Source organism: Sceloporus occidentalis, unplaced genomic scaffold (genome assembly GCF_023333645.1).
Source record: "Sceloporus occidentalis isolate IW3139 unplaced genomic scaffold, rSceOcc1.0.p SCAF_20, whole genome shotgun sequence".
NCBI classification, from domain to species: Eukaryota; Metazoa; Chordata; class Lepidosauria; order Squamata; family Phrynosomatidae; genus Sceloporus; species Sceloporus occidentalis.
In genome coordinates, this window is record NW_028317000.1 from 3,527,650 (window position 1) to 3,552,500 (window position 24,851).

Genomic DNA, 24,851 nt, shown 5'->3' on the forward strand with positions numbered 1-24,851 from the left:
CGGATACAACCTGCTGTGCTCCATTTCCATGCTTAAACCCTGTAAACTTATACCTGTGATCACTTAGGGGGCCTTTTTAAAACAGTGGAGATGGATGCAGAGAGGAAAGGAAAGGAAGAAATGGTGCCTCGAGAGAAGCAAATGCCAAGCAAGTCAACCAGGCAGGTGAATTGGAATTTGTTTGGACAGGTTGAGACAGCATTCCTCCAAGGGAAGCCAGTTAATATTTCCCTCTGCGAATACCTTCTTCATCTGTGCTGAGGCTGGCAAAGCAAAAGTGGTGATCCTTGCATGCATGTATTTTTAGATTCATTCTGGCACGTACAGGAAATGTGCACAAAACCCTTTTGGAATGCACAACTCAAATATTCATCTTCAGTGGAGGAACACATACACAAAAGTCTACATTTTTTTGAGGGGGGGGAGGAAACTTGCCCAAATGTTCACACGCGGAGCAAAAGGGAGCAGAAATCGCACAAAACCTGACACAGAACCAGGACGGGTCAGAAATCAGAAATGCCAAAGGTGAGGTCTGACCAAAGCACAATAGAGTGACACTATTGCTTCCCTCTATCTGTCTGTCTGTCTATAGATAGATAGATAGATAGATAGATAGATAGATAGATCGATCAAGGGAAGTAATCGTAGCACTCTGTTCTACTTTGATCAGACTTCACCTACAATATTGTGTCAGTTACCACAATTCAAGAAGGATGCTGACAAGCTGAAGTGTGTCCAGAGGAGGGTAACTAAAATGATGCAAGGTCGGGAAACCATGGAACTTGTGAGAAGCGGCTTAAGAAGCTGGGGATGTTTAGCCTGGAGAAGAGACGGTTAAGAAGCGACATGACAGCTCTGTTTAAGGGGTGTCATACAGAGGATGGAGAAAGCTTGTTTTCTGATGCTCCAGAGAATAGCGACACAATGGAGCAGTGGATGGAAGCGAGAGGGAAAGAGAGTCCACCTCAACATTTGGAAGAACATTTTGGCAGTAAGAGCTGTTTGACGGTGGAAGACACTGGTGGAGCCTCCTTCCTTAGAGGTCTTTAAACAGAAGTTGGATGGCCATGCTTTGAATGAGAGTTCCTGCATGGCAGAATGGGGTTGGACTGGATGGTTCTTGGGGTCTCTTTCAAGAGTCTATGATTCTGTGATGAGGAAACTGAAATAGTAAATGGATGAAACATTGATCGGAACGGAGACTGGAGTCAGGAAACCAGAAGAAGACTAGGCAGCGCAAGGGCAGCTAGGAAAGAACTAGACACGATCCTCGGGTGCAAAGATATACTGTAACTCCGAACACTAAAGCGAGGATCGTCCAAGGCACTGTATTTCCCATGACCATGCATGGATCAGGGAGCTGGATAGAGAAGAAAGCAGATAGGGAAAAAATAAGAACAAATCAGGCCTGAACTCTCCTCCCTGGAAGCCAGAATGATCAAACGGAGGCTGTTATATTTTGGCCACATCACAAGAAAAAGGCAGTAACACTAGGAAAAGTGTAGAGAAGCAGAGAGGGAAAGACTCAAGTCCGGATGGACAGACTCGACCAAGGAGACTTCAGCCATGGCCCTGCTGGACCTGAATGGAGCAGATGAGAACAGGGAACTTGGAGATGTTTTATTCATGGTGCAAGTCCAGCCGACTCAAGGGCAGTTAACAACAACAACAGGTTGTAAGTTCTTCTGGACCTTCTCTTGTTCGTCTCCTTTCTCCATGCCCTCCGAAACCTGGACCCATTTCTCTCTGGGGTGAGAAAACGTTGCATGAGATTTTTGCAAGGCATCCCTGGACTTAGCAAGAAAGGAGCAGAGGAAGGTTGCAGAGAGGAGGAAGGTGACCTTTTGGGGTCTCCAGGGAAGAAGGGCTCTCTCCATCCCCATCTCCTCTCTGAGAGGAGAACCTTTCAGAGACGGACAGTTTTCACTTCAGTGGAAGGGACCTGCAAAGCCTCTCCCGATGGCAGTGGGTGCTATATCCTATCCCCATGGGTGCTGGGAAGGTCCGTTGAGGGGCGAAAGGAGTGTCTGTTGGGGGTCTTCAGTCAAAATATTGGGAAGACAAGGGGAACTAGAAGCCTCTAAGGTTGTGGTGGGGATGAGCGTTGCATGAGGTTTATTTCTAGGGTCCCAAACAACCACTGCACACGCGCCGACTGCTTTATGTGGTTCTTCACCTCCCACTCCTTTAGCCACATCTTCCGCTAGGAAATTCTCACAAGGCTTGACTGCGGCTCATTGCTTCTGTGACTCTTGTGGTTTGGGGACAGATTCACTGACTGGTGCCAAGGGGTTAGAGCCCATGGCAGCAAGGCAGAAGCGGGGACAAAGGGAGCTTTGAAATGTGCAGGCCCAGACTAAGGTTTGTGAGCTTTGCCAGGACTTGTCTGGGTGGAAAGAATATGGGGTGGGTGAGGAACACTTGTACCAATGTAGGGAAGGCATGCCTCTGGGGAAAGAAGGGGAGGAATATTGGAGGTTAGTTCTTGGAAGGAGTCCTTTGCTCTGGAGCAAGGCCTGTAGTTCAGTTCTCTCCCTTTCCCTGTGCACACCAGTCTCCAGTCCAGAGCATGTGGCTTCTGTGAACCCACTACGTAGGCGCCACTTGCACCCTGACCCACCCTGACAAAGGATTGAGAGCCTTTCCTTGCTGGGGAGATGCATCTCCATTTGCATCTGGTCACCTAGGGAGCAGCATGTAGGTGGATCTTTTGGATCTTCGTTATTAAAAATGCTGAAGGTCCAATCCATACTGCAGAAATAATCCAGTTTGAGACCGCTTTAACTGCCCTGGCTCAGTGCTAGGGAACCCTGGGAATTGTAGTTTTGTGAGAAAGAGCTCTGGTGCCACAATGAACTACAATTCCCATGCATCTGAGGAAGTAGGCTTAAGTCTAGGAAAGCTCATGCTGCCAACTTTTCTTTCAGTGTGACTCAAAGGTGCTACAAGATCTATCTCTCTATCATCATCACCATTATTATTATTATCATTATTAAATCCAAATGCAGCTGAAGAAGTGGACTTAAACTGGCAACACTGATATCCTGTAGAGTAGACTCATTCTCTGGGGCTGTGATCTGGAAGCGTGGAGGCAACTCCCTTGTCAAACCAGGGAATCCTGGGAATTGTCGTTTGTTGTGACATGTTGAGACACTGCTTTTACCGGCAGCCAGGGCTCCATGCATGAAATTCTGGGCTTGGTGGTTTGTTGTGGCCAGAATCCCATCATCGCAGGGAGCCTTGCAGTTAGAAGCAGTGCCAAACTGGATTATTTCTGCAGTATGGATGGCAATGGAAAAGAGAGCCACAAAACAAAATTCTGGGAAGACAGGGCAGGGATGCCAACTGACCAGGTGCTCTGCCCATGCTCAGAGGCACATTTAATCACTAGCACACAGACACACTCAGGGACATCATCACATTCCCATCACACAACTAGTAGGGCAGCCCATGGAAGGGAGGGAAGATGGAGACAAACATCTATTTTTCTACCCAGGTGCTCTGCCCATGCTCAGAAGCACCTAGTTTCCACCTCTTTTTCTCACATCTCTGTTCTTCTACTTTCCCCCTCCACTGGATTCTCCTCCTGTCAACCCAAATGGTCCTCACAATACAACAACGACCCTGAGAGGTAGGCTTGGGGCACTCTGCCCAAGCTCAGGAATTCAGGAATTCAAATGTCACTCTCAGGCAGACAGAGAAGTCCACAACGTCAAGCCATGATCTCATGATCAACTATTGCTGAGGGCGGGGGAACCACTGTCCTCTCTCTGGCTGTTAATGTGACCACATCCAAACAGAATTGGCTGCTAGTCAGAGGAAGTCATGGAGAGAGAGGGAGAGAGAGAGAGAGAGAGAGAGATTTTTCTCCAGTCCTCTCTCTGATTGGCTGAAAGTGTGTGACCCTCCAAAGGATTGGTTGCTTTATAGCCAGCCTCGCTCTCAGGCTGGAGCTGAATGGGCAAAAGTCACCAAATCTTCACCAAAATCACACCAAAGGCTCTGGAAAGTACCCATTTTGGTGTGAAAGTCACCAAATTGGCTCTGTCCAGGCTCAATATCCCCACTGGCTCCCTAAGACGTCACTCTGCTGCTGCCGCCTATCAAATCGCAGCAGATGGCTCCTCCTCCACTGGCTTTTTATACTAGGAGAGCGCGCTTCTCTGGGAGGAAGATACGACGGGGTTGACCAGGGGAGGAGGAGGTAAGCACTATCATCTCCCGGTCCCTCTTCTCATTCATGCCCTGGTTCCCCCCTTCCCCGGCGTGGCTGGCTCCAGCACTCTGCCCATGGGCAGGGGCACTCTGCTCCTCCAGGTTATAGGAGGCCCTGCAGGGAAGCAAGGGGAGCCGGAGGGGGTGGGTTTCCTGGGGGGTCCCTTCCAGCTGCAGGCCCCTCTGCCCTGGCTTCCTCTTGAGCCACTGACCCCCAAAAGGCTTCCCTTCAGACCTCCTTCCCTCCTCCTGATCCTCCTTTCCATCCAGCCTTTCTTCTTCATCCAAGCTACAGCTGCTGCTGGAATAACTTTGGAAAGACCCGACTTCAAGTCCTGCCCATTCGGCAGCCAAGGCAAGCAGAGCAAGGAGAGGGGCTTCTGGGCAGCAACAACCCCCAAAGCCCAAGGTTTCTGTTCCCCTGGGATGGAGAAGCTGGTCCCAAAAGAGCTACAGGGAGAGAGGGGCTTCCTCAAGCACAGGACGGCACCTGCCCATAAGGAGTCATTGCAGAATAGAGGATTGAGTGGGAACGATACACCTTGGATTCGATTTCTAAACCAGTGTATAAGCGAGTGGGAACGTGCCCAAACACCATATATGCTCATAGGGACACATAGGGGAAGACATCCCATAGAGAAGCGTTGGAGAACACTTCCCCATAGGGAGCATTGGGGGAGACTTGCCTATAGAGGATCATTGGGGAAGATTTGCCCATAGAGGATCATTGGGGAAGACTTGCCCATAGAGGATCATTGGGGAAGACTTGCCCATAGAGGATCGTTGGGGAAGACTTGCCCATAGAGGATCGTTGGGGAAGACTAGCCCATAGAGGATCATTGGGGAAGACTTGCCCATAGAGGATCGTTGGGGAAGACTTGCCCATAGAGGATCGTTGGGGAAGACTAGCCCATAGAGGATCATTGGGGAAGACTTGCCCATAGAGGATCGTTGGGGAAGACTTGCCCATAGAGGATCGTTGGGGAAGACTTGCCCATAGAGGATCGTTGGGGAAGACTAGCCCATAGAGGATCGTTGGGGAAGACTTGCCCATAGAGGATCATTGGGGAAGACTTGCCCATAGAGGATCGTTGGGGAAGACTCGCCCATAGAGGATCATTGGGGAAGACTGGCCCATAGAGGATCATTGGGGGAGACTGGCCCATAGAGGATCATTGGGGAAGACTGGCCCATAGAGGATCATTGGGGAAGACTGGCCCATAGAGGATCATTGGGGGAGACTGGCCCATAGAGGATCATTGGGGAAGACTGGCCCATAGAGGATCGTTGGGGAAGACTAGCCCATAGAGGATCGTTGGGGAAGACTTGCCCATAGAGGATCGTTGGGGAAGACTTGCCCATAGAGGATCGTTGGGGAAGACTAGCCCATAGAGGATCGTTGGGGAAGACTTGCCCATAGAGGATCGTTGGGGAAGACTCGCCCATAGAGGATCATTGGGGAAGACTGGCCCATAGAGGATCATTGGGGGAGACTGGCCCATAGAGGATCATTGGGGAAGACTCGCCCATAGAGGATCATTGGGGAAGACTGGCCCATAGAGGATCATTGGGGGAGACTGGCCCATAGAGGATCATTGGGGAAGACTTGCCCATAGAGGATCATTGGGGAAGACTGGCCCATAGAGGATCATTGGGGAAGACTGGCCCATAGAGGATCATTGGGGAAGACTGGCCCATAGAGGATCATTGGGGAAGACTGGCCCATAGAGGATCATTGGGGAAGACTTGCCCATAGAGGATCATTGGGGAAGACTTGCCCATAGAGGATCATTGGGGAAGACTCGCCCATAGAGCAGTGATGGGCAACCTTTTTGGCATGGTGTGTCAAAATTCGGCAAAAAATCGAGCATAACTCGCGTGGTGTGTCACTTCGACAAAAAAACACAATTTACAAATGTAGGACACATTTTTGAAAAATAGAGGACACGCCAAAAAAATAATGATTTTTTAAAAAATGTTAATATAAATGCATGTTTCTTAGACATCGTCAAAATGGAGGACACTTTGTTATTTAATAACAAAAATAAAATAAAAAACCAAGCCTGGGTTGTATATACAGTGGGCCCTCGGTATACGCAGGGGATCCGTTCGGGCCCCCCCCCCACGTATGCCAAAATCCGCGTATGCTCAAGTCCCATTGTCCCCAATGGCGGTGTGCATGCCCGCGCACCGCCATTGGGGACAAAATCTCCCTCCTCCCCATTTTCCCCCTCCCTCCCTCCCTCCCCTCCCTCCCTCCCACCTACCTATCTATCTATCTACCTACCCTCCCACCCACCACCCACCCACCCACCCACCCATCCCTCTATCTATCTATCTATCTATCTATCTATCTATCTATCTATCATCTATCTATCTACCATCTCTCTCTCTATCTATCTACCATCTCTCTCTCTCTCTCTCTCTACCATCTATCTCTATCTCTCTATCTACCATCTATCTTTTCATCTATCTACCATCTATCTTCTATCATCTATCTATCCTCCCTCCCTCCCTCCCTATCTACCTACCTACCTTCCCTCCCTAAGAGCTCTCTGGACGAGGATTCTAAATAAGAAAGGGGAGAAATTAGAGAAAGAAATGTAGCATTATGACCATGTCAATATACAGTCAGGATTTAGTAAAATCTCCCCCCCCCCTTTCTTATACATTATATATAAAGTCTTTTTTGTAAAATAGTTGTTGTATGGATAGAAAGTTAAAAGTATTGGGTTGAGTTATTAGTAAAGAAGTACTGTAGTATGAATGAAGGATGGGGAAGAAGATAAGGGAAGATAGAAAAGTAAGATAGATGTATGTATCTATGTTAGAGAATTTTATTGATGGAAAATATAATAATAATAATAATAATAATAATAATAATAATAATAAAATTATCCATGTCCAGGGTCTGATGGTTTTACAGCCAAGTATTCCAAAACCTTTAAAGAAGAACTATGTGATGCATCCTTGGAATCAATGAATAGTATTAAAGAAGGGATAATCCCATCAACCTGGGAAGAAGCAAATGCAGCTATTATAGTGAAGGAAGGAGACCAACAAGATGTAAATAGCTATAGACCTATTTCTTTTTTAAACCCTGATTATAAGCTTTTTGCGTACATTTTTGCAAATCCCAGGACTCCGCATGAAGCAGCTGTAGGAGTTGAAGGGGAATCATAGTCCATCCCCATTCTGCCATGCAGGAACTCTCAATCAAAGCATCCCCATTGACAGATGGCCATTCAGCCTCTGCTTAAAGACCTCCAAGGAAGGAGATTCCACTACACTCCGAGGAAGGAGTATGTTCCACTGTCACAGCCCTTACTCTCAGCTAATGTTGAGCTGGAATCTCTTTTCTTGGAGTGCTTGAACCCATTGCTCCATTGTGTCCTATTCTCTAGAGCAGCAGAAAACAAGCTTGCTCCCTCCTCAATATGACATCCCTTCAAGTATTTAAACAAGGCTATCGTATCACCCCTTAACCTTCTCCAGAGGGATCATGTTCCTGGGATGTCCCCCCTTGCACAGTGTCTTCTAATCCTCTCCACTTGCAGGACTTCGTAACATTTTATCTGAACATCTTGCAGAAGGCCAGAGATGTTAGCAATGTGAGTGATGGTTCCCAGCCAAAGAATGCAGATCCCTAGCCTCCTCCTGAGAAGTCTTCTCTTTCTCTCTGGTGAGTTAGCCCAAGGCTTAGCTAAAGAGGTTTTCCATGCTTGCTTATGCTGGAGCAACACCAGTCCTCCCTGGTCTCATTCTTCCGAAGGCAGGGAAGGGTAATTTGCCTGAAGGATGTCTTTTTCCTCCCCTCTGTTTTTAAAATTAGGTTCGGAACCATATCCGGTGATGAAGGATCCCGTCCATCAAGTGACTAGAATTGCTGGACAAGGAGCCTCTTTCCCAGTGAATGTGACATCTGGAAAAACCGTGCGGGAAATCGTCTACGACATGTATCCGGATTCGGGTGGGGCGTACCAACTGGCTAACTTCAGAGATGGGTTCTTGAATACCTCTAACCCAATGGACGCAGAGAGGCTGGAAATGGCGGACCCAACCACGCTCCGGATCAAGGCCCTGCATGAGAACGAGACAGGGACTTTGAAAGTTGAAGTGAGGTACTCAACCTCTGAAATCGAACCTTTCCTGTTCAAAATTGTGGTTTCTGGTAAGCTCGCATTTCATTTTCTGTGTCTGGTTGGCATGAAAATGAGCAGAGGATGAGATTTCACCCTATTTTTTAACTTTACAGGTCCTCAAAATGCCGACTCGACTGAGGTGCCCAAAAGCAACCCTCCCCAAGAGGAGTGTAAGTTGTTGGTTTTTTACCTATCACCCTGTCCCCCCCAATCTTGCTCCACAATCCACAAGAACAACAGAAAGATGATGATGATGATGATGATGTATTACAGGGAAGCTGGCAATGTTGGCATTGGCACCAGTTATTTTCATCATCATTCTTGCCTTGCTGTGCATAGCTTGTAATCGAAGGGAAAGCACCCAAAGGCAGGAAGACACAGGTATCTCATTCATTGAATTTATATCCCCTCCTTCTCCCAAGATGATATTCAAGGCAGCTTATGACAATTTAAAAAGCTAAAAGATTAGTTTAAAACAGCTTAAAAAATTTAATCCCCGTGTTATAGTTTTTTGTGGGTTTTTCGGGCAATGTGGCCATGTTGTCAAAGAGTTTATTCCTGACGTTTCGCCAGCATCTGTGGCTTTGGCATCTTCGGAGAATCTTCTGAAGGTGCCAAAGCTATAGATGCTGGCGAAACACCAGGAATAAAGTCTTCTAAGACATGGCCACAAAAAAACTATGGATGCCGTCTGTGAAAGCCTTTGACTTCCCAGTGTTATTGTTAGAAACATGGTTAAAAACCATTTCAGATGACCCAATGTCTCTGTTGATCCTGGGGCAAAATTTGGTGTGACGGCTTGTCTTGTGATTTATTTCCACTCCCGACGTTTCCGCAGAGGAAGGGAACCACCTTGAGCGCCTTCCTGCAGGAACACATCCCGAGAGAAATGGATACAGCTCCCCGGAAAGGGATTTGCAGACTTCCATGGAGGACCAGGTGAGATTACCTTGCCAAGAGGTTGAATGTTTTGCTTGGCTGCGACCGATCACTAGGAATCCGGGCGGGTTATAACAGTAAAAATACATTACTATAACTTCTACAATTTAATTTCTATGACACCTTTCTCCCCGAAAGGGATCCAAGCTGCCTCACAAACAAGCAACAAACACACATTAAAAACTTGTTACAACTAAACCATTAAAACTTCACATAAAAAATCAATATAAAATTACAAACATTAAAACCACAAGAAAAGCGATAGGCCATACATAGCTCATTTGATTCCTGAAGCCCCTCGGCTCCAGACTTGGGGGATCAGAGATCCTCCTTTTATTAGGACATGCCTTCCGTTTCGCCCTTCGGTCCAGGAAATACACAATGGGATGTGTAGTTTTATGTCATCACAACTAAAAAGGACGTTGAGAAACTGGAACTGTGACCAGAGGAGGGCCACCAAAATGGTGAAGGGTCTGGAAACCATGAAGCCCTATGAGGAGAGACGTAGGGAGCTGGGGATGTTTAGCCTGGAGAAGAGACGGTTAAGAGGTGATATGAGAGCCCTGTTTAAGTATCTGAAGGGATGTCATATTGAGGATGGAGATCAAGCTTGTTTTCTGCTGCTCCAGAGAATGGGACCCAATGGAGCAATGGATGCAAGCTACAAGAAAAGAGATTGCAGATTCTTCATTCTTCCCAGATGAATAAGAGAAGGTTAAGAGGTGATATGATAGCCTTGTTTAAGTGTCTGAAGAGATGTCATATTGGGGAGGGATCAAGCTTGTTTTCTGCTGCTCCAGAGAACAGGACACAATGGAGCAATGGATGCAAGCTGCAGGAAAAGAGATTCCATCTAAATATTAGCAAGAACGTCCTGATAGTATTTACTGTTTGACAGTGGAAGACATTGCCATGGAGAGTTGCAGGGTCTTCTTCCTTAGCGGTCTTTAAACAGAGGCTGGATGGCCATCTGTCATTGGGGATGCTTTGATTGAGAGTTCCTGCATGGCAGAATGGGGTTGGACTGGATGGTCCTTTTGGTCTCTTCTAACTCTTATGATTCTTTGAGTTCCTACATGGCAGAAGAATGGGGTTGGACTGGATCAGGGCCCTTCTTGGGGTCTCTTCCAACTCTACAATTCTATGATCAAATTCAAATTTTATTGCTTTTGACCAAAGGTCATTGCACAGCACAACAATATAACAATACATATAACAATATAACAATATAAAAATACATGTAAATTATATCTAAAATGCGAGTATCTCGTATCTGGTATAGAATTTCTAAACAAACGAACAACAGTTGTCATTATGGGTTAAAAATTTTGTCAAATATAGGCGGGATACATACCGCCATTTAGTACGTATAGGATACGTACTAGGGTTAGGAAGGGGCGGTGCTTCCGCACCCCCCTAACCCTAGTACGTATCCTATACGTACAAGATGGCGGCGCCCCTTCCACATGGGCGCCGCCATCTTTACGTATCGGACGCTGAGCATCCGTACGTGTCGCAGCCTTTATGACGTAGCAAGTGCGCCCCTGGCGCCTCGCTACGTCACAAACGCGACTGAAAAAGAAGCTCCATTTTGGAGCTTCTTTTTCGGTCCGTGCGGGAGCCGCGCCGTCTGAAGGCTCCGGCTCCCCCACGGATCTACCGGCGGCGGCGGCAGACCGCCGCAAAGCGGCGGTTTGTACCCCGCCATAGTCATCACCTTTACAGTTTATGGCTATCCCTGTTATATACTTGTTCCTGATTTTTTTAGCTGCTAAGGCAAACAAAGCTACTTTCCAGGTTACATATTTATTCAGGTCCAGTAGAAGATGAAAAATCATATCCTGTGGGTTTTGACTGGGACTGGTTTCTATTATAGGTGTAATGAACCTTTCTCTTGGTTCTTGGTAGAGAGGACAAAATAACATGTAATGAACGAGATCCTCCACTTTTTGACAACCATGTGATCTTTAGCCTTCTCCGCCAGAGAGCTCTCGTGCTGCGATCAACTAGAAACCCAGCAATTCAGGCACTCCTGTTTGTCTCTTTGCTCTGCAGGTTGGTGGGAATGAAGACCATCCCTTCCTACACCCTTTCAGCAGCAATAAGGAGGAACAGGAGCAGCCGCATCGGTCCTCGGAGGACATGAAGGTGGCCATGGATGGTACTGAGAGAAGCCATGGCTTTGTGGAGGGAGGCTCCCTGCCGAGAGGAACAGAAGCGAGGGTTCGCAGACAGTCTCAAAGCATGTGCTGCCTCCCCGGGGCAGAAATCTGTGACGTAAAAGAGAAGTCGACAACATGCGTCAAGCGCGCTGACCGTCGCTCCTTCCATTCGGAGCACATGGGGACCAATGGCACTACAAGGCCCAGCCTTCAGGATCTCACAAGTGATGATGAAGGTGATGATGATGAGGCTCTGGGTAGGAAGCTGAAGGACCAGGATGCTGGGACACTCACTCCGCTTCTCCTCCCTCTTGAAGGAAAGGAGGCAAGAAGCGTGGAGGCCAACGGTCCCAGGGACTGATTTGGCCATGAGCCCCTGCATGGCCCTTGGGGTTTCTTCTACCTCTAGGATTCAGTAGTGTTTACACAAAATGAGCCAGTATTGCAGCTATTCACTCACAGCCGCATTGTGAGTTCGAATCCAGCCAGAGGCTCCAGGATCCATGCAGCCGAAATAAGTCCCCAGCTTTTGTCGGGGATGACTTGCAATTTGCACTAGAATTTGCAATATGAAGCAGATTAGCTACTGCTATTTTCCTGTGCCTTATCCCAAATAGCCTATGGGAGGATAAAGCTGCTTGGGTGTTTTTATGGGGTTTTTAAAGGGTCCCCCCCTTTTCCTATAGGTCTAGTTGCTTATTTATATTGCTGGGGTTTGGTTCCAGGGCTCCCCATCCGCAGATTGTTTAGGAAGCACTTTCTGTCCATTACTAATTTTTGTATTTAATTTGTATACTAATTTGTGTGTTTAATAAATAAAATTCATTTTCAAACACATTTTTTTAGTAAACGAATAAATTTTGCAACGCCTCGCCGTCCTTCGTTGTAGGCCTTGATTGAGACATCTGGGCATCCTACTTGGTTTAGGCTGGATTTATTAACTTTATTAATTAATTAACTTTTTATTTATTTATTTATTATGTTTATTATTATATTTATTTCTATCTATAACATTTTTAAAATGGCCCTTCAGCTGAATGAAAAGGGGGAAGGGGAAAAACTCCATTTCCCAGAGTGCTCCGCGCGAAGGAGTTTCCGTTCCGCCTCCTGTGACGGAACTACGTTTCCCAGGGTGCTCCGCGCGAGGGAGCGTCCGTTCCGCCTCCTGTGAGGGGACTACGCTTCCCAGGGTGCTCCGCGCGGGACCTGCCAAGAAGGTGGCCGCTGATTGGCGGAGAGCGGGAAAAGGCAGGGAGGCGAGCGGCGGAGAGGCAGGAGAAGAAGAAGAGCGGAAGGCGAGGGAGGCAGAGGGTCTCCGGTGGTGCCTTTGCTGCTGCGTCTTTTGGGGTCCTTTGAGGCGGAGAGGGTCGAAGATGGTGCTGGAGAGCACGATGGTCTGGTGAGGAGGAAGGGCAGCCGGCCATGGAGGGCCAGGCCCCGGTTTCCCTGAGTCACTCTGGGCCTCCCAGGGAGGAGGGGGGTCTCAAGGGGGTGGGAAGGGGAGGGGGAAGGCCATTGGGGGGAAGGCTGGGGTTCAAGGGGGTGAGTCCTTCCTTTGTGCCCCCAAAGTACATGGTTAAGGTTTGGGGGGCCTGGTTGGGTTTCAGGGGGAGGGGCTGGACCTTAAGGGTGAAATTGGGGGGCATAGTGGGGTGGGAAGAGAAGGGGGTGAGGCCCTCCAAAGGTTTGGGGTGAAGGCTTTGGGTCTCAAGGTGAAATTGGAGGGGGCAAAGTGGGGTGGAAGTAATGGGGGTGATTCTTCCCTACACATGAGGTTTTGGGGGGCAGGCTGAGTCTCCAAGGAAGGGATTAGACCCTGAGGGTGAAATTTGGGGTCAAAGTGGGGTGGAAGGACTAGAGGGGGGTCCCCCAAAGCTCTCAGAGGAGGTTTAGGGAGGAAGGCTGGGTCTCAAGGGGAGGGACTGGACCTTCAGGGTGAAGTTGGGGGGGGCAACTGAGAGGGCTGGGGGGCAAAGTGGGGTGGGAAGAGTGGGCTTAGATTCCCTCCACTTTCAGGGGGCTTCCTTTGTGTCCCTAAAGTACATGGTTAGGGTTTTGGGGGGCAGGTTGGGTTTTAGGGGAAAGGATTGGACCCTAAGGGTGAAATTGGGGGGCAAAGTGGTGTGGATAGAGCAGGGCTTCCTTTGCACCCCCAAAGGAAATGTTTTGGTGCTCATCCTAATGCTTCAGGGAAGCCTCCCCATCCAGGAGCAGCCTATAGGAACATCTGTCCCAGACTCAATGCACTTTGAACCCACTTTAACTGCCAGGGCTCCATGCTACAGAATCCTGGGATCAACACACAGCAGCTAAGAAAACTATTGACACACAAGTTTCAAATAAACAATTAAGCCGGAATTCTGTTTAAAACAGACAAGAGGCAGAGTTTGCAACGAATAAATATCTCAGTTAAACCTTTGAATTAAATTGTTCAACCGTTTAAATTGTTCCAGCGTCGACAACAGCGAATACATGAGGAACGGGGACTTCCTACCGACTCGGCTCCAGGCCCAGCAAGATGCGGTCAACATCGTCTGTCACTCGAAGACCCGCAGCAACCCCGAAAACAACGTGGGCCTCATCACTTTAGCCAAGTGAGCCTCATGCGGGGTCCTGACTTTCAAAGGCACATGGGGCTAACAACAACAGGACTCCATTTTGTTGTGGAGCGCATGGATCAAGGCAGCTTTCTAGAATAGGAACAAGAGGAATCTCAGGCCCTGAGGCCAAATTTGCCCCTCTTGGGATCCTAGTCTGCCCCTCTAGGGCTTTCCCAGAGGTCCATATACATCATTACGGCCCCAAATTCCCAATTTTTATGACTTTTCCCCTCTCAAAAACAGTGAAATACTTATTATTATTGTGAATTATTATTATTATTGTTGTTGTTGTTGTTGTTATGTTTATACCCCACCTTCTTTCCAATACAGGGACTCAAGGCAGCTTACAGATCTAAAACATTCCAAGTTAAAACACTATAAATATACAAAATGCAAGTTTAAAATACAATTGAACAATACAAACCATTGATAAACATTACTAAAATTTAAAACTCTATGAAGCAAAAAACAAAACAGCATCCTATTATTATTAGTAATATTACTTCTAAAACTCCAGGCAGTAATACTTTATGCGATACTAACAGGAGGAATATGGCTTCCTAAGCCCCTCCTGGGGCAAAAATTCACCGAGGGTGCGTCTACATTGTAGAAATAGTGCAGTTTGACACCACTTTTAAGCTCCTTCCTATGGAATCCTGGGATTTGTTGTTTTACTGAGGTCTTTCGCCTTCTCTGCCAAAGAGTGCTCTTGCCTCCCAAATCCCACAAATCCTGGATTCTGTAGGAGGTTTAAAGGGGTGCCAGTGTGCATTATTGTATCCCGCCTCTCCCTATTTTGGATCCCTATATTGGATTCTACATTGTTGATGCACCCCAAGTCCAACTGTGGTAATATTGGGAACTCTGGGTTGTTGTTCTCTGAAAAGTGCAGTGCCCTGATGGGCGCAATTCTCTTTTTTGGGGGGAAAGGGCACTCCCTCTACACTTGACCCATCTCTGCCATCTGTGTGTGTGTCTTTCAGTAACTGCGAGGTCCTGACCACTCTTACTCCAGACACGGGCCGCATCCTGTCCAAGTTGCACTCGGTGCAGCCCAAGGGGAAGATCACCTTCTGCACTGGCATCCGGGTGGCTCACGTAAGTAGCACCTCCACCCTGTTTCCTAGGGGCCCTAAATAGGAGGGGGACAGAAAGAAAGGCCTTCCGTGGGGGATCCTATTGCTCTAACCTGATGTTTCCCAAATACTGTGATTCTGGGAGAGAACTTCTAGAAAGCAAGAGGGGATTCTGGGATGGGTCATCTATTTGTAAGTCACTTTTGTCTTGCGATTGCAGCTGGCTTTGAAACACCGCCAAGGGAAGAACCACAAAATGCGGATCATTGCCTTCGTGGGGAGCCCTGTGGAGGACAACGAGAAAGACGTGAGTGGTTCTGGGTTCGTGGAGGGACACTTAAAATGCTCTTTTTCTTGTCTTTAACTTCCTTGGAGGAACCAGGACTGTTTATTGCTGGATTGTAAAAGGTTTTGTGCTCATCGCAGTTTTCACTTCAGTTGCCTTGGCATTGCCTTCAGCCTCTGGTGGATGAGCGGTGGGGACAGAGAGTCTGTGGGCAAAGACACCCCAAGTGATACTGCCCCCCCTCTCTCTGAGCCCCATTTTGTATCCCCAGTGTGACCAAACCTCTCTTCCTTCCAGCTGGTGAAACTAGCCAAGCGGCTGAAGAAGGAAAAGGTCAACGTGGACATCATCAACTTTGGGGAAGAGGTGAGTGTGTCTCGCATCCACATCCCGCCCTGCCATCTCTTTCCTACCCACCTGTGACCCCCTTTTCCATCTTTCCCCTTCCGCTCAGGAAGCCAACACGGACAAGCTAACTGCCTTCATCAACACCCTCAACGGCAAGGATGGCACTGGCTCCCACCTGGTGACGGTGCCCCCGGGGCCCAGCCTGGCCGATGCCCTCATCAGCTCCCCGATTTTGGCTGGAGAAGGGGGAGCCATGCTGGGGCTCGGGGCCAGCGACTTCGAGTTTGGGGTGGACCCCAGCGCCGACCCAGAGCTGGCCCTGGTGAGTGCCGCCGGTGGATGAGCGGTGGGGAGAGAGGGTCTGTGGGCAAAGACAAGGCCTCTGCATTGGCAAGGTGGGCCCCATTGATCCACCCTGGTGTCCCCATAGGCTCTCCGGGTGTCGATGGAGGAACAGCGGCAGAGGCAGGAGGAGGAGGCCCGCCGGGCCGCAGCGGCATCTGCAGCCGAAGCCGGGATCCCAACCACCGGCGGGGATGGTGAGATCTTATTTAATTTCATTAATTCGTTCAGGTATTTCCTGGCCCATGACAACTTCTCAGGTGATGAACAAATAAAAGCAATTGTAGTCGGTCCTCTTTATCCACAGATTCTTTATCTGCAGATTCACAGATTAAAAACATTCCAATATAAATTCCAAGTAGCAAACTTTGATTTTGACGTTTTATATAAGGGGTGACATATAAGTTTGCAAAACAATCTAAAAAAGAAAGATGGGAGGAGTAAGTCTACTATTAGAAAGCCAACTAACTATTCCTACTAGGCTGCCAGTGGGCTTCTTTCTCTGCCCTCCCTGTGATTGTATTGCACAACACCTCCTATTATCCTTGTCCAGGAGATCCATATCCATCCTTCCACCCAGTCCCTAAGGTATATGTCGGCTAATGGTCTGTGTCTCTCCTTTTCCTCCTCTAGATTCAGATGACACTCTGCTCAAGATGACCATCGGTCAGCAGGAGTTTGGCCGCGCCGGTCTCCCGGACCTCAGCACCATGACCGAGGAGGAGCAGATCGCCTACGCGATGCAGATGTCTCTCCAAGGAGCCGGTGAGCAGAAGGAAGGAGCCGATCCAAGGCTTTCTCTCAAAGCAAAAGCGGCTCATTTTGGACCCCCAGCAAGGCAGGGGCTTGTTAGCAGAGTTTGTGGGGCAACCACCAGGAGGCCGTAAGAGCCAACCTTGCTTGAACTCCATTGGCCTCAGCAAATGTCCTGCACACAGAGAGAATAGCATGACAGTAACTTTAGAATCTCACCCTTTAAATTGAGTTTTCATAGTTTGCTCATAATTCCTCTCTTGGTGGTGGGACATGATTGTAGAAGTGGCGCACTTAAAGAGTTGTGACACTCCTGTTTTCAGAGTTTGGGCAAGGCGAAACAGCTGAGGCAGACAGCAGTGCCGACATGGACACCTCAGAACCTGCAAAGGTGAGTGACCAAGAGTGGAGGGTCCTCTGGCTGGCGAACGCTCCAAGAACCCAGGGGCATTGGTTCATTCACTACAAGGCCCCCAGGACCAGATTAGCAATGCCCTTGATGCCATTGCACCAGGTCCCTCGCTAGCTCAGGTGGCCCAGTATGGAAGGAGGAAGGAAAAGATCTGTTGGCTTCCTTTTTTAACTTCCTTTTCCAGGTGGAGACAGAAATCTAGGGTCTGTTCACACTACACAATTCTAATGCTATGATTCCACTTGAACTGCCATGGTTCCATCATGGAGTTTTTAGTTTTTTTGGGGGGGAGGGGGGACTAGAGCCCTGAAACCCACTGAGTGACCTTGGACAGGTCACACTCTCTCGGCTTCAGAGGAAGGCAATGGCAAACCTCTAAAACAAAAGCCTGCCAAGAAAACCCCAGGATTGCTTCACCTTTGGTGCTCCATAAGTCAGAGATTACTTGAAGGCACACAGAGAGCTCACCATTCCCATTCCCAAGTTACCTTGAGGCAAAAGCACCTCAGTGTCCATGATCTCAGTGCCCTTGTTTTGCACCTGAGGCACGATTGAAGCCGCCTTTTCTCTCTCACGTCCGCCCTCAGGAGGAAGACGACTACGACGTGATGCAGGACCCCGAATTCCTCCAGAGCGTGCTGGAAAACCTGCCGGGCGTGGACCCCAACAACGAAGCCATCCGCAACGCCATGGGGTCGCTGGCCAGCCAGGCCTCCAAGGAGAGCAAAGACAAGAAGGAGGAGGAGAAGAAATGATGGCGTGGACACGGCCCTCCGTCCCTGGTATGAGAGCAGCCTTCCGGAGCACCTTCTCCCTCTTTCTTTTCTGCACGTCCCGGTTCTTGTAGTCCGATGGCCGTCGGCGTCTGTAACCTTTCTCCCCCAGGATAGCTGGTGGGGGGCAGTGTCACTAGGGTGGAGGGCTCAATGAGGCTCTTTTCGGTCAGTGGGGTTGGGGTTTAGCAGGTCATAATAATAATAAACAAAAAACTCTTACATTTTCTCCTTTTCTCGGCTTAGTTTATTGTTAAGGCCCTCCATAAAACTCTGTCCAAAGCAAGCCACAGGAATGGGATGCAATCGATTGGTCAGCAGAGAGTTAAAGCAAAGATCTCTTTTGTAATAGATTTCTGATTTGGGGAATTTTTCCTAACAATGTAATTTCTTATCAGATCGTCTGCGGTTTCTACTGAACGTGGCAAAGTCATGGAGGGAAAGCTTGAGCAAGTTGGGGGATTATACAGCCACAGAGTTGGAAGAGACCCCTCCACAAGGGACCATCCAGTCTAACCCATTCTGCCATGCAGACACTCACAATGAAAGCATTCCGGACAGATGGCCATCCAGCCTCTGTTGAAAAATCCTCCAAACAAGACTTTACCACTTTCCAACTGAGTGTTTTTCACCATCGAACAGCTCTTACTGTCAGGAGGTTCTTCCTAATGTTGAGGTGGAATCTCTTTTCCTGTAGCTTCCATCCATTGGTCTATATCCTATTCTCTGGAGCTGCAGAAAACAAGCTCGCTCCATGCTCAACATGACATCCCTTCAAATATTTAAACAGGGCTATCATATCCCCTCTTAACCTTCTCTTCTCCAGGCTGAACATACCCAGCTCCCTAAGTCTCTCCTTATAGGGCTTTCTGGTCCCTTCGCCATTTTGGTCACCCTCCTTTGGACATGCTCCAACTTGTCAACATCCTTCTTGAATTGCGCTGCCCAGAACTGGACACATTATTCCAAGTGAGGCCTGACCAAAGCAGAATAGATGGCTCTAATACTTCCCTTGATCTAGACACTATACTTCTGTTGATGCAGCCTAAAATCGCATTGGTATTGTTAGCTGCCACATCACACTCTTGACTTAATGTTCAACTTGTGGTCTACTGGGACTCCTAGATCCCTTTCACATGTGGTCTTGTTGAGTCAGGTGTCCCCCATATTAAGGGTATCAGTTGTGGTTGCAAGTGTCTTTCTTCCCCTCTCTTCTTCCCCAGATACTGATTAAAAGAACAAACCCTTGATGGGTTTTGACTGAAGGGATGCCAGGGGTTTGGCCTGTACATTATGATCCCTGTTCTTCTCCCTGCTGACTAGAAACTTGTTGGTGATTTTTAAAACATACCCAGCTTTGATTCTTAAGGGGTTGAATTGCATTCTCTGCAATACAATTGTGGTATTCCCCATCCCACCCCAATGCCTCCAGAATTAACCCCCCTTTTAAAAAAGCAAATGGACGAAATGACCACGTATCTTCATTTCTTTTAATTTCTATTGATTTAATTATTGATGGGTCAAGGAACAAGAGAGAGAGGGGAAAACCCAGACTTTGGGTCTGCAGAGGAACCGAATCTTGACTGCCTTCTTGCATCAAGTAGGAAACCAGAAATGATAGGTATGTAAGTGTGCACCAAACACCAGTGTTGTGTTGTTCTCCCACATCAGGATTTTCGGGGAAGGAAGGAGAACTAAAGGGTCAATTGCAGCCGCTTGGAGATCTATCTCACTCGATTTATGCCAGTCTGTCCGTGGAGTGCCTTGGCGAAGCTGCAAAGAAGCAAACCGAAAGATGTCAAAAGTGATCTGATTTAATTCTGGCAATTAAACAAGTGGGTTTTTTGTGCAAGTATGAATGCAAAGCTTCCAACATTTCCCAGGATGGATGTGGCCAGTCAAAATCGGAGAGGTCAAATGGTAAAAGTTATGAAAGAGAAAGTACAGACAAGCTGGGAAGTATACTTTTAAGCCTTTGTCTTGTTCAAGAGTGCTATAAGTATATTGCAAGCCAACAAGGATATTGCAACCCAGCCGGGTGGTCTGTGTTTGCATTAGACTACAACTCCCATTGCCCACAGCTGAGGGCTGTGCCACTTACAGACGAAACTGCTGACCAAGTAGGTGGGTTTGTTGCTGCAAAGCAGAGCGGCCAAACTGCCCAGGGACCCAGGACCCATCAGCTGCACGTCCAAAGCGATTCCCAGCGTGGCGTTTTTCTGCAATGATGGATAAGAACCCGGGTCAGGAAAAACCACGTTCATTCCTTAGTCCTTTTCAGGAATCAGGTTGCGTGAGTCCTTAATAATAAGCTTAGAAAGCTAACCCTTTTTGTGTTAAGGTTGCATGAAAACTCTGATGAAGAAAATTTCCTCCCAATTTGGAAGCAAGTTTGCAAACCTCTGCAATACAACTGTACAAATCTAAACCTTGCCAAGGAAACCCCAGGATAGGATGGTCCTAAGTCCGAAATTACTTGACAATGCCAACTCCTTTGGGGAGAACTCTTACCAGGACGCCTTGGAAGTAGACCTCCAGATCTTGGCACGAAGGCAGCGGCTCGGAGGGGTCCATTTTGCGGGCCACACACCCTTCTGGCTGGCCATGGTAGACCATCAGGTGCTGATGGAGGAAGATACAGGGCAAAGGAGAGTGGGAGTCAATGGCCAGAAGGTCCCCATTGGCCGTAATGAAGGACTCCGTTTTGTCTCTCTAGCAGCATTTGGAAACACTTTGGACTACCACATCCAGAATCCCCCATCCAGCCATGAGATTTGGCAAGGAAGAGAAAGCGGAGAAGAGAAATGAAAAACTTGGACTGCAATGCCCAAACTACTCTCCAACCAGCCATGTTCAAGGGGAGAGGTATTTCTTGTGAGGGGAAATAACATGCGATGGCAACCTCTATCCAGCCACCCACCCAAAAAATAACCCACGCCAGCCCTGCAATCACTGAAACCGTGATGCTATAACTCACGTTTCTAAGGTCGCAGGTGATTCCTGGCACCATGCCTTGCTCCCCCAATTCACTCAGGGCCAGCAAGAGGGAGGCTTCGTTCTGGACGTTGACTTGGGGAGGCAAGTAGCCGAAAGGGTCCCTCTTGAGTCGGGGAACAGAGAGAGAATCTATCAGGGACACGGATTGAAACTTTCGCCCTCATTAAGAGACAAGCGTTTAAGGATCTTTGCATCTGCCTGTCTGCCAATCTATCTTCCATCCATCATATCTATCTATCTGTCTATCCATCATCTATCATTTATCCATCAGGTCTCTATCCAGCCATCTGTCCATCTCCTCCTTTCCACCTTCCTTATTTTATTTTATTTCTGTCTATCCATCATCCCTTCCATCCGTCCGTCCATCTATCCAGCTATCTCCTTCCTTCCTTCCTTCCTTCCTTCCTTCCTTCCTTCCTTCCTTCCCTTTCTGTCCATCATTCCATCCATCCATCCTCTATCTCTCCATCCATCTGCTGCTGGCCATCCCTGTCTGTCTGTCCCAGGCCATGATCCCCACTTGGAGTCCCCTCCAGCGGCCCCTTTCTCCCAACCCTACCTGGGTGCAGGCGGCCCTTGTGAGGTAGGTGGCCAGGAGGACCCCCACTAGGCTGATGGTCAGGACGGAGATGGCGCCCACCGTCAGGATGACCAATCTGCGGCCGGAGGCTCCGGGGGGCTGGGTCAGCTCCAGGCTGGAATGGAGGGTCTGGAGGAGAAAATGGGGAGAGGAAGACCCTACATTTGGATTTGGGAAGGAGAAGCAGAAGAAGAAGGGACCCTCCAGGGATGGTCAGCCCTGACCCTGAGCCAGCCAGGCCAGTCCAACACCTCCTGCCTGCATTTTGGAATACAAACCCAGAAGCATTGGGAAATTTAAACAACTTCAACACCCGTCATTATTTAGGCAGAAGCAGCCACAGAGGATTCCTAGGTGATGCTTTTCCCTCTAGGTTGTCATTGGATTGAGAGGATAAATACAAGACAGGCATCAATTGAGATTCCTCCAGATGTGTTACTCTCCAGAATATCAGGCCAATAACACCCTAAACCCACCAAACAGGGATACCTTTACCAACCAAAAGGCACAAAATAAGACACGATGCATGCTTTCCAAGTTTCACCGGCTTCTGCATCGGGCAAGGTGTTAAAAACAATACAGGAGTGGAAAAAATACCCATAGAATCAGAAATGAAGGTGATGGGAGCTGCAGTCCATCCAGATCCTGGGCTATGGATGTTCTGTGAAGATCCAGAAATGACGCAGCTGCACTCTGCGTATGTCTCAAAGCACTCTCTACTTGGAGGGGGGAAAATAAGGACTCTGAGATTAAAATGCGGCATGCACAGGGAATGCAAATTTGTATTTGCAAATTTGGAAACCCCTTTGTAAGCACTTGGATGGATTTTTGCCCGTCACTTAGCCATTGGAACGCAAAGGGAGACCTAAGAGTAGTAACCCTACTACTTACATAAGGAGGGCTTTTGAGGTGCAGACCCCCAGGCCAGGAATCAGGGTTCTTCTCCTCGCTGGCCATTTCCTCTTGATGGGAATCCCAAAACGGACCCAAAAACTCTGATGGAGGGAACGATGGAGGGCTCGCTTTTATAAAGCCTCCTTCCCTTTGGCCTCCGTCCGAGACGAACAATGTCCCTCTGTCTCTCTGCCTCTCTGGCTGGCTTTCCTGATCTCTCCTGTGAAGTATTTCCAAAATACCTGAGCTACCCAAAAAAGGTGTGACAAACCTATTTCATACATACATTTCAGGGGTGAAACCTGGGACAGATGTGGCTGAGCAACATCAGGAGTGCAAAAGTTACTCCGGAGTTTGCTTTTGCCTGGTCCAACTGGGAAGGACTGGATTCGGCCCCTTCCTCTCCTCTCCATCCTTTGTTGAGTTATTAAATTAGAAATTGCATTTTTATTCCCTAGAGTGCAATGGGGGCCCTTGGCTTATGCTCAGAGGCAACCTTGCCTCTGCTATCCTCTCTGAAAACCTGACTCCCAAAAGCGAAACGCACCTACATTGCAGATGAACACGAGATACGCATCCTTAATGGATTTTCGGCTGATTTGCTCAGGTTCCACCAGGGAAGACAAGGGCCTTTTGAGAAAGCCAGGTAAGGACAGAATTGAATACATTGAATTAAAAAGCAAAGCACAGAGGGGTCTCTGTGTCCCACGGTTAAAACCAATCTGCTTGGAAAATGTCCAAAATGAGGAAGAAGGAGACGGGAGACAAAAGGAAGCCTGTTTGCAAAAACGTTGAGCCGGAGCCCAGTTGCAATCGGAGGAAAAGGAGATAAAAATCGAGGTTTTGGCTTCATTGAGAAGGTGGAAAACAAAGGACAAGGGCTCAAAAGGGAGAAGCAATGGAGAAATATTGCCAGGTTTAAAGGATGAGGATGTGAGGACAAATCTCAGGGCAAGAGCGCTGTCTTGAAACGAGTGTGTACAGGTTGAGTCTCCCATTATTATTATTATTATTATTATTATTATTATTATTACATCCTGTCCTTTTCCCAAACTGGGAATCAGGACGGCGCAAAACATTTTAAAAACATTTAAAAATTGTATTATTATTTTAATATTGTGAAGCCGCTCTGAGTCCCACTTCTGAGAAAAGAGCGGGATACAAATAATGTGATTTTATATATATGGTCTCTTTAATTGTTGTTATGTTTTATAATAATTTTTAATTGATTTTATCTGTAAGCTGCCTTGGGTCCCTTCTGGAAGGAAGGCGGGGTATAAATGAAATAATAAATATAACAACAATAAATATAATAATAATAAATATAACAACAACAGTACAATTAAAAACATACAAAAATAGTACATTAAAATAGCATTAAATTAAGAGGTAGGTCTTATTTATTTTTATTATTACTATATATTATTCCCATTTGTATGCAGCCTTTCTCCCAGAAGGGACCCTAAATGTTATCCTAAAACATTTGGGACCGGAAGTGATTTGGATTTTGGGATATTTGAGTTTATTTTGGAGATGGGACTTATATATCTAAACATTGAAATTGCATTTATTTTCTCCTTTCATCCTCAGTTTCCCTCCTTTGCTGCACATTATGCGCAAAATTCATTAACTCACGAAGGGTTTGATGGAGGCAAGACCTTCCAAATTGTTGCGTCGAACGGAGGCCATTTTGATGCCGCACTGCGGTATTAATCCAGTTTGACACCGCTTTAACCACCATGAAGGTATGGAAGCCTGGGATTTGTAGTTCATTCTAGCACCAGCGCTTTTGGACAGAGAAGGCTAAATACAAACTACAAATCCACAATGGCACTTAATGCGGTGTCAAACTGGATTAATTCTACAGTGTAGATGCAGCCTTACTCAGAGCTAGGTTGGATCCCTCAGTTTGACATCACTTTAAATGGCCATGGCTCCATCCCAGAGGATCCTGGGATTTGTAGTTTGGTGAGGCACCAGTACTATTTACAAAACTACAAATCCCAGGATTCCATAGGACAGAGCTACAGCGCTTAAAAGTGGCGTCAAAGTGCCTTATTTCTACAGTGTAGATGGGCCTTGTGGTAAGGGGCCGCCATTTTATACAAAGCTGGCCTTTTTCTCTCTCTGAGAGAATTTGAAGCATGAGGCGAGGAGTGGTTGGGAAAGGTACTTTTTGGGGGGAACTACAACTCCCAGAATCCCCTTCTTGGGAGCTGTAGTTACACAAAAGAAAGTAACGCTTTGAAGCCTTTGGTGCACTTATTTGTGGAACTTGAACATGAAAGGTGTGTCAGGTAAACTAGTGGTTCATTGTATAAATGGATACAGA

At 47.6% G+C, this 24,851-nt stretch overlaps 3 protein-coding genes across 3 annotated transcripts; 2 read left to right on the forward strand and 1 right to left on the reverse strand.

The window, feature by feature from the left end:
- The first annotated feature begins 8,067 nt into the window (after positions 1 to 8,067).
- Positions 8,068 to 11,922, forward strand: LOC149301765 (uncharacterized). The gene is made up of 5 exons (XM_089483589.1): positions 8,068 to 8,386; positions 8,471 to 8,527; positions 8,631 to 8,738; positions 9,196 to 9,296; positions 11,352 to 11,922. Exons 1-5 carry the CDS (start codon positions 8,068 to 8,070, stop codon positions 11,817 to 11,819), a joined length of 1,053 nt encoding a protein of 350 aa, XP_089339715.1. The 3' UTR covers positions 11,820 to 11,922.
- Positions 11,923 to 12,682: 760 nt separating this feature from the next.
- On the forward strand, positions 12,683 to 18,275 carry LOC149301766 (26S proteasome non-ATPase regulatory subunit 4-like). The gene is made up of 10 exons (XM_089483226.1): positions 12,683 to 12,857; positions 13,912 to 14,052; positions 15,042 to 15,156; positions 15,355 to 15,441; positions 15,718 to 15,786; positions 15,875 to 16,090; positions 16,199 to 16,307; positions 16,744 to 16,875; positions 17,187 to 17,254; positions 17,863 to 18,275. Exons 1-10 carry the CDS (start codon positions 12,832 to 12,834, stop codon positions 18,028 to 18,030), a joined length of 1,131 nt encoding a protein of 376 aa, XP_089339352.1. The 5' UTR covers positions 12,683 to 12,831; the 3' UTR covers positions 18,031 to 18,275.
- A 1,286-nt stretch (positions 18,276 to 19,561) lies between these two features.
- Positions 19,562 to 24,185, reverse strand: LOC149301767 (uncharacterized). Its single transcript, XM_089483714.1, has 7 exons — positions 24,155 to 24,185; positions 22,517 to 22,739; positions 21,605 to 21,754; positions 21,026 to 21,148; positions 20,560 to 20,670; positions 20,150 to 20,267; positions 19,562 to 19,821 (listed from the first exon to the last, which is right to left on the reverse strand). The coding sequence occupies exons 2-7, from the start codon at positions 22,580 to 22,582 to the stop codon at positions 19,787 to 19,789; spliced, it is 603 nt and encodes a 200-aa protein (XP_089339840.1). The 5' UTR covers positions 22,583 to 22,739; positions 24,155 to 24,185; the 3' UTR covers positions 19,562 to 19,786.
- Positions 24,186 to 24,851: the final 666 nt, after the last annotated feature.